Source organism: Pundamilia nyererei, unplaced genomic scaffold, assembly GCF_000239375.1.
Source record: "Pundamilia nyererei isolate P.nyererei 1_Seehausen unplaced genomic scaffold, PunNye1.0 scaffold00050, whole genome shotgun sequence".
Classification (NCBI taxonomy): domain Eukaryota; kingdom Metazoa; phylum Chordata; class Actinopteri; order Cichliformes; family Cichlidae; genus Pundamilia; species Pundamilia nyererei.
In genome coordinates this window covers 1,433,502-1,442,213 of record NW_005187451.1, presented here as the reverse complement: position 1 = coordinate 1,442,213, position 8,712 = coordinate 1,433,502, and the positions used below count along the sequence as shown (strand labels likewise).

The 8,712-nt window shown below is 44.4% G+C and overlaps 1 protein-coding gene across 2 annotated transcripts in view; it reads right to left on the bottom strand.

Moving 5' to 3' along the window:
• The window catches only part of hmcn1 (hemicentin 1), an 81,677-nt gene that overhangs the window by 13,827 nt on the left and 59,138 nt on the right, over positions 1 to 8,712 (bottom strand). For both annotated transcript variants that reach the window (XM_005733124.1, XM_013910866.1), the window contains exons 52-74: positions 7,787 to 7,932; positions 7,558 to 7,708; positions 7,199 to 7,396; positions 6,999 to 7,112; positions 6,722 to 6,909; positions 6,437 to 6,533; positions 5,147 to 5,308; positions 4,920 to 5,033; positions 4,630 to 4,832; positions 4,420 to 4,501; positions 4,167 to 4,298; positions 3,913 to 4,062; positions 3,551 to 3,710; positions 3,345 to 3,469; positions 3,075 to 3,258; positions 2,764 to 2,861; positions 2,334 to 2,612; positions 2,048 to 2,244; positions 1,430 to 1,511; positions 1,075 to 1,211; positions 854 to 995; positions 619 to 763; positions 387 to 514 (exon numbers count right to left, since the gene is read on the bottom strand). In XM_005733124.1, the coding sequence (XP_005733181.1) occupies positions 387 to 514; positions 619 to 763; positions 854 to 995; positions 1,075 to 1,211; positions 1,430 to 1,511; positions 2,048 to 2,244; positions 2,334 to 2,612; positions 2,764 to 2,861; positions 3,075 to 3,258; positions 3,345 to 3,469; positions 3,551 to 3,710; positions 3,913 to 4,062; positions 4,167 to 4,298; positions 4,420 to 4,501; positions 4,630 to 4,832; positions 4,920 to 5,033; positions 5,147 to 5,308; positions 6,437 to 6,533; positions 6,722 to 6,909; positions 6,999 to 7,112; positions 7,199 to 7,396; positions 7,558 to 7,708; positions 7,787 to 7,932 (3,414 nt within the window). The remainder of the gene's footprint in view (positions 1 to 386; positions 515 to 618; positions 764 to 853; positions 996 to 1,074; positions 1,212 to 1,429; positions 1,512 to 2,047; positions 2,245 to 2,333; positions 2,613 to 2,763; positions 2,862 to 3,074; positions 3,259 to 3,344; positions 3,470 to 3,550; positions 3,711 to 3,912; positions 4,063 to 4,166; positions 4,299 to 4,419; positions 4,502 to 4,629; positions 4,833 to 4,919; positions 5,034 to 5,146; positions 5,309 to 6,436; positions 6,534 to 6,721; positions 6,910 to 6,998; positions 7,113 to 7,198; positions 7,397 to 7,557; positions 7,709 to 7,786; positions 7,933 to 8,712) is intronic.

The window sequence follows — 8,712 nt, the reverse complement described above, 5'->3', positions numbered from 1 at the left end:
ACGGGTATGGCAGTCCATTCTCCCTGCGGCACGGACTACACTGCCCATGAGGCTACATTCTTTAGGGCGGTGCCTGTAACACTCTGCCTGTTGCCTTCATATTAAATCATTTTTGTGAATAATTTTTTTTAATATTTCTTTACGTCATTATGTGGCCGCAAGTCGAGGTGACATGGGCCGCGAGATTGAGACACAGACATGAGAGCCTCTTAATGCGCGTTTTGTTTGGTTGCCACCGGCGTGGACACCCAAAATCTAGAGTTCATAGCCTTACTTTCAACAAAGTAACTGTATTCTGAATACCACTTAAAACGGTAACTGTAACAGAATACAGTTACTCGGCGGTACATGTATTCCGTTACTCCCCAACACTGTTTGCCACCCACCATATACTTGCAGATCCACTCTCTTGCGTTGAGTTCCAGCCTGATTGGTTGCCATACACAGGTAGCGACCGGTGTCTGTCACCTGAGTGGAGTTGATACGCAAAGACCCATCCTCTGCAAACGTGTACCTGCACACGTGTTCACAACATGAGTGAAACCCTGAATCTGCCAATGTGAAATATCTCTGTGAAGGTAGAAGAACTATGATAAAAGTTTGAGACGAGGAACCTACCTGGGATTGTTTCCTGCCAATATTGCTCCATGTTTCCTCCAGGTGACCTGAGGTGGTGGGACTCCACTCACTACACATTCAAGCACCGCTGGCTTGTTGACGTGCACCGACACTGACTGGGGTCCGTCCTTGATAACTGGGGCCACTGAAGGGACAGGTGTTACTGGTTTTTGAACTTTACTTAACTCCATAACTAATAAAGGAGGAATTTATTTCTATAAATACATAAGCGTACCATTGACAGTAAGGTTAAACTTGCGTGTGGTCTGGCCAGCGATGTTACTAGCCACGCAGGTGTACTGAGCTCTGTCGCTGAGCTCTGCCATGTTGATCTGCAAGTAGCGGCCACCAGACAGAACACGCACACGAGCAGAGGCCTGCACAACGGGGCAGATAAGGTTATTTACCTCACCAGGTATCATCGTGTTGCTATTCTTCTTTTGTTTGACTTCTGACCTGCAGTTGTTGGCCATCTTTGAGCCAGGTCAGCGTTGGAGGTGGAACAGCATCAGACTTGCACTCTAAAGTCACCTGTCTGTTCTGCAGCACTGAAACATCCCGAGGTGTACTCTCTCCCACAATGTTAGGAGGAACTGAAAAGGCAGACAAAAGAGCTCTAACCGTCTGTAGCCCACGATCAATCAAACTGTGCACACATGTGCATGACAATGAGAAACATTTCTAAGCAATTCAATAACTGCAACACTGTAACTTCCCTTTTGTATTTGTAATGGAACCAATTTAATTGAAATTTCCATAAATGTAAACAGTTTGCATATTGCAATTTGCGCTAAACGTCTATGTTACCCACCATGCACTCGAACTAGGAAGTCCTTGTCATCATCTCCCGCTGGACTGTTTGCTAAGCAGGTGTATCTGCCTGTGTCCTCCAGCTGAGCATCAAAAGTGTGAGAACAGTGGAAAAAACACAAAAACCATTCATGTACACTCTCTGGCCTCTTTTAGACACACCTGTTCAACTGGTATTTAATGCAGATATCTAGTTAGCCGATCACATGGCTGCACAGTGCATTTAGCCGCAGTCAAGCTCAAACTGAGCATCAGATTAGGGAATACTGGGATTTTTCCACACAACCATGTCTACGGTTTACAGAGAATGGTCAGAAAAAGAGAAAATATCCATTGAGCATCGGGGCAAAGGAGAAGTGCCAGATTGTCTGGAGAGAGAACTACATCATGGATCATCTGACAAATGTGTAGCAACTGCACGACGCTATCATGTCAACATGGACCAAAATCTGAGGAATAATTCCATCACCTTGTTGAATTTATGAAGAATTATTAAGGCAGAAGGGATGCAAACATCTAGCAAGGTGTACTAATAAAGTTTCCAGTGAGTGTTTATATAAAAATCACACGATGCCGTATGAGCAACAAAATTTCACTTTAACAGTCCCGAGTCTCTGACCTGTGCTGAGGCCACACGGAGCACCTTTCCTCCCTGGAGGAGGCGCAGGCTGTCTGTCTGTGGGAGCGGGCGTCCATCCTTGAGCCAGGTCAGAGAGGGCGTAGGTATACCCGTGGCCTCACAGTGGAGCTCCAGGACATTATTAACCACCACAGACACTTCTGCAGGTCCACCAGAGCCCTCAATGCGCGGAGGATCTTAGAAAGTACAAGTAACGTTTCTTTAGTCGCCCATGCATCAGCAGCTGAAGCTGGATAATGGAGAGCTACAGTCTGATTGCACTCACCCATAACTTTCAGGTTGAAGTGACGGCTCGCTTCACCAGCAGTGTTGTTAGCCACGCAGGTGTAGCGTCCCGTGTCGCCAACCTGAGCCCGTCTAATACGAAGGTTGGTGTTCGAGTTTAGGAGAACGACGTGGCGGTCGGGGACTAGAGTCGCTCTGTCTTTGAGCCAAGAAACGGTGGGCGTTGGGGTCCCATCAGCAATACACAGCAGAGAGGCCAAGTTTCCTGCGACCACAGTCACATCCTCTGTGCTCCCTGCTCCATCCAGACCGGGAGGGACTGAGGAGGGTAATTTAACAACTCGTTAGCCTTTGTTTCTCAGTTTGCCTGGAGGATATCTGAAAAGTATGAATAAACATGAAAGCTATACAACTCTAGAACATGCGGCCGCTTGCAGTTTCTTGCTGACGTAGCAAGTTTTCAGACTCACCGTGCACCTGCAGGTTATAATGTTTGTTGTCCACTCCTGCCCTGTTTGATGCAACGCAGGTATATCGTCCACCATCAGACACCTGGGTGCGCGCCACCCTGACGGGAAATTTGTACGATGTGTAAATTTAAGATGTTTCATATTTAAACCAATCCCCCATTTTTCAAACCTTTTCAATCTTCAATGACGACATTGTTTTGATGATTTGGGAGATTTTAAAGTCAGAGTCGAGATAAGAATGTTTCAGACTAATACATTCGCATATTTCAAAAGAAAGAAATTCATCCTCCGCGCACTGTCTGCTGACGTACCGAAGCACTTGCCCAGCAGAGAGGAGACGTATGTGTGAGGAGACTGGCAGAGGCAGGCCGTTCCTCAGCCAGTTTAGCTGAGGCAGGGGAGAGCCTGTTGCGACGCACTCGATGCTCACAGAACTGTCCAGAACTGCTGCGAGCTCCTCAGCAGCCGCACTGTTGCCTACGATCACAGGCGGCACTGGGAGACGGGAGGCAGGATCCGTTATATAAAAGAATATTTGCGCCAAAGATATGCGTTACGTTTGAATCCTGAGTTGAACCCACCATACACGTTCAGATTAAATATCCTGTCCTCTTCTCCTGCAGCGTTGGTGGCCACGCAGGTGTACTTGCCGCCGTCAGCAGTCTGAGCTCGTAGTACAGTGAGTTTGCTGCCATTTCCACTGACCCTGAGCATACATACATATATTTGTAAAATATATGTCTTGTATATGTATTTTGTGTGTATTGCACATTGTGCTATTCTTTACCTGAGCCCCTTGCTTCCCGTACTGTTGATGGCTTCCCCGTCCTTCAGCCACTGGATGGTCGGAGTTGGGGTTCCCTGAGCTTGACAGACCAACTGAATGGTTTGATTTAGCAGGACTCCCATCTCACTGGGTAGCTCCGATCCAGAGATACTGGGAGGAACTAAGAGCAAATTACCCGGGTTAGCATAGCTGTGTGTAACATAGCTGCAAAGAGTGAGCAAATGTCATATTAAACCCAGTGGATTAAGAATGGGATGCTGCTCAAGGTCATATTGATAAAGGCAGATGAGCGAATATGTTTGGCAATATAGTGTATCTAGAAAGGCATTAGCAGGGTTTTAAAGATAAAGATGTCCATCTACCTTGTATGGTTAGGCGGTACCTCTTGTAGGCCTTGCCCTCCACGTTGGAGGCCACACATGTGTAAGTGCCGCTGTCAGAGAGCTGCGAGCGTGCGATCTGCAGTTTGCTGCCCCCTGAGAAGATGTGCATCTCCAAAGACTCTGAGTTCTCTAAAGGAAATATGAAGTTCGTGTGTTTTTTTAATAAAAAAAGGACAACATTAACAGATGAAAAACCTTTTTTGTGGTTCAGTTAAACCTGCACACAGGTTTACCTATGGTGCGCCCGTTTTTCAGCCAAGTGAGCGTGGGTGGAGGGATTCCACTCGCGTCACAGTTAAAGATGACCGGATTACTGATGGTTTCCACAACTGTCCCGTCTGCTGGGCCATCGATACTGGGAGGTACTGGGGAAAGAAGAAATTTAAAGACATATCTTTAATAATATTCTGCAGGTGGACACTGGTTGAAATCGGTTCCTGGTGCATTTTCAGATTTGTTAAAATGTAAATATTTAGGAAAGACTACCATAGATGTTCAAGTGGAAGTGCTTGTCCACTTGCCCGGCAACATTGGTGGCCATGCAAACGTACTGTCCTGTATCAGACACCTGAAAAATACAGACAGATGCAAAACAGATAAAAAACATATAAATAGTTAATTCAACACTTTGGTTAGGTGCTTTTAATCCAGCAGAGGGACACGACACATCATCGCTGGTTTCCATTCGTCTCTCACCTCTGAACCTTTGATCTCGAGGATCTGTCCCTCAGCCAAAACGCGCAGGTTGGCTGATTCTGTCACCACTCTGCCGTTCTTATACCAAGTGATGACGGGAGGAGGCACAGCATTGGATTCACACTCCAGAGTTACAGATTTCCCAACAAGCACATTCACCACCACAGGAGAGTCCCCGCTATTGTCTCGGATGCTGGGAGGAACTGCGGGGGAGGAGGTAAATCTGCGTCAATTGAAGACAACACACGGCGCTACACTGTGCAATAAAACCATTGCAGAAACAATCTGACCGAAAACAGTGAGGTAGATGTGTTTGTGAGCCTCTCCTGCTGCGTTCAGGGCCACACAGCTGTACTTTCCTCCGTCGGACACTTTTGCTTTCAGGATTTGTAAAGTGCGTCCACCTGCAGGCACACGCAGACACAGAGAAACAGTGTTTTTCATGTCATTTTATCTTCTGCATAAAGGTATTTTTGATATCCTGAGTCTATAGGTGAAAGTAACTCCTTCACAGTACCTGGCATGATGAGTGCATTGGTGTTAGCTTGAATTGGGCCCCTGCCATTGAGCCAGCCCAGTGTTGGAGGAGGGAAGCCAGTAGCTTCACAGGAGAGAGCCACAAAGTTGTTCACAACCACCGTCACATTCTCAGAACTCGGGCCGATAATGGTGGGAGGCACTTAACGAAAAAAGAGGAGGAACGTTCAATAAAGCAGGCAGAAGACAAAAATATTTAATTTGCTGTGATGAGGGAAAAGTATTTTACTACATTTGTTCATGTTGTGACCAGAGATGGGCAGAACATGAACAAATGTACTGTAATCCGATTACTTTTTTCAAGTAACGAGTAAAGTAAGGGATTACTATTGCAAAAATGGTAATTAGATTACCGTTACTTTCCCGTAGGAACGCTGCGTTACTGCGTTACTAAAACCGTGATTTTTTTGCGAGAATGTCTCATGACAGTGACGTAAGCGAGTGCGACGTTAGTGACAACAGCTGTGTGCAGATCAACAGTGCATCATATATCGAGTGCAGAGAGAGTATGAGCTGCAGCGTTTAAAGCGTGGAAGTACTGACCTCACTTTGAGTTTGATTCCATAAAAAGGGACAAAAACATTAGTGTCCGCTGTGCGTGGGAAGAAAAAACCCCTAAACTTCCAACAAGCACCGAGTAGCTACGACGTAATGGGAAACTCAGAGAGACACTCGCGGATTCTTCCACTGACCGCGGCACACCTGCACCCGGGTAAACCTCCGCCTACCCCACTCCTGCTTTACAGGTGAAAATAGAGCAACAGGACCGCTGAGTCTTTGACTTTATTTATTTTCTGCTGTGTTTTACTTGCATCTATTTGAAAGACTGAGTGTAAACACACAAAATATTTTATTTTATGAGCTGGAATGTGCAGAAAATAGGTTTAAATGTTAAACTAATTTCTTCCAGTCAGAGAATGTTGCATATCATTAAATTTTTGCTTGATGCATAAAGTTAAAAGATTAAAACTAATAAAACAAGTTTTAAAAAGAGACTTTTCCATTTGATTACATTTTGTATGATGATTATGCAGAAAAAGTAGAATTGGGCTGAAAGATCTATCACTTTATCACCTCTTCAGGTTGTAAATCGTGTTTTTAAAAAGTAACTAAGTAATTAATTACTTTTGAAAATAAGTAATCAGTAAAGTAACGGGATTACTTTTTGGGGGAAGTAATCAGTAATTAGTTACTGATTACTTTTTTCAAGTAACTTGACCAACACTGGTTGTGACACATTTAAGCTGAAAAGGAAAAGGGAGTAACTCACCATGAACATTGAGATTAAATGTTTTTTCTGCACTTCCAGCCACATTTTCAGCTGCACACACATAACGCCCTGTGTCCGATACCTGAGCCGTCAATATCTGATGAAGAAAAAATGTTGTAAATATTACCTGAGGTGCATTGATACTGACATGTTTACATAAACAAGTAAAAGAAGTAAAAAGAACAATTAGAGTTATTTTCATTGTTGTCAAGACATCGTACCTTGTGTGGGGTATGGGAGGTTTAAAAATACTAATTTAATCAGTCTGTGTTTCCTGGTTGTTACCTGAAGCGCTCTCCCATTGGACAGAATTCTGTGCAAGCTGTTGGAGGTGATTGGCTGGTTGTGCTTAAACCAGCTAATTTTGGGGGCCGGGGTTCCCTCCACGTGACACTCCAGTTGGGCAGTTTTATTGACCAGCACTGTGACTTCATCAGGCAGGTCGCTGTCTGTTCCGCGTATGGTCGGAGGTACTAGTGCAGAACACATACATGCATGTGAACCGTTCTCTGCTAAACTGATTGATACTTGTCCCACAGGAAATAAGGGTGTTTTTACTCACATAGCACTCTAACATCATACTGGATGGAGTCCTCTCCTGCTTCATTGACAGCCACACATGTGTACCTGCCTGAGTCCTCAATCTGGGCCCTGGGAATCTGTAGCACTCGCCCACCTGAGATTAAAGCAGTAGAAAATGTGTATGGACTAAATATCCTTCACATTTCATCTCTTCCTTACAGTTTTCGTCATCTGTCTCACCTGGCAGGATCAGAACTTTGTCATTCGATGTCAGCAGATGTCCGTCTTTGTACCAAGTGAGGGTCGGAGGGGGGACGGCGTTGGTCTCACAGTACAGGGAGATGGGATTGTTGAGTATCACGTCTCGTGCATCAACTCCAAAGCCTGAGGAAGACGTGGTATCACCATCTGCACCAGGCCTGTTAAAATTAGGTGGAACTGAGCAGCGGGGAAAAAGAGGACAGATGTTAAAACCTTACTTTATGCATTACATTACTAACAGGAGGAAACGCCATCAGGCGCATGGTTGTGCATTTATGTAGTGTCTTTATTAAATAATAGTTGCAGTGCACACATCTGCATTAGTCAACCCAGTTCACCTTGTATATTTACATCAAAGTCCTTCTCATCCTCTCCAGCTATATTAGTGGCTACACAGGTGTAGCGGCCGGTGTCTGACACCTGAGCATGTTTGATCTGAACGATCCGCCCGTTGGCTGTAATGGACACGTGGTCATCTGACTGCAGGATCTGTGCAGAGAAAAAACTTTTTTTTCAAGCCTTTAATCCCACAGCTTTAAAAAACTGTGAAAATATCCCAGACGTTACCTGTCCATCTTTATACCACTGCAGTGCGGGGGTAGGAAAGGCCTGAGCAACACACTCCAAAGTCAGGGTGCTGTTAACCTTGATTTTGACCTCTTTAGGGGCCAGTCCTTCCCCAGGAATGTCGTTCTTATTAATCTGTGGAGGAACTGGAGACAAAAACAAGTTAAAATATGTTTAATGTAAATCTGATTACTGGTAATTCTTATCAGTAATTTACAGTTGTGGTCAGACGTTTACGTCCACTCATCATTGATATGAATCTCTTCTAATGAGTTCTTTTGTCCAAGATGGAAGGATTGTACAGTATACATCTTTACTGCCCTTCAAAAACAAGAATGAGGGGCACAAGTTTTATTTATTTTGGATACATGCAGGCTCTAATATATACAGTGAAGCCTATAATTATTCATACTCCTGGCAAATTTTGACTTAAAGTTACTTTTATTCAACCAGCCACTTTTTTTTTGACCGGAAAGTGACGCAGGCGTCTCCCAAAAGATAATAAGACGATGTGCAAGAGGCATCGTTGTGGAAAAAACCCATTTCATACCAGACTCGAGCCTAGTTTTCCTCCGTTGTTCCTGATCTGAGGGTCACAGTTTGGATCTTCTTCCAGACCGTGGCAAAGTGGTGACACATCCGAATGAGTTGTATTTACATACAGTTGTTAGAACTGATGATCTTGGGATTTGCAGTTGTTTAGAAATCTTTCACAACTCGTATAACTCTACAATTCTCCTTCTTGAACCTTCACTGAGTTCCTTGGACTTTCCCATTGTTCTGAGCAATGGCCAATCCAGTGATTACTGTCATACAAATCCTTTTTATGCTGAGAACGACCAGTTGTAGTCAATCATGACCACTAATGAGAAATTAAATCGATCCTGTCAAGTTAAAAGGCATCGTAGAAGATTCAGCAGCACTTT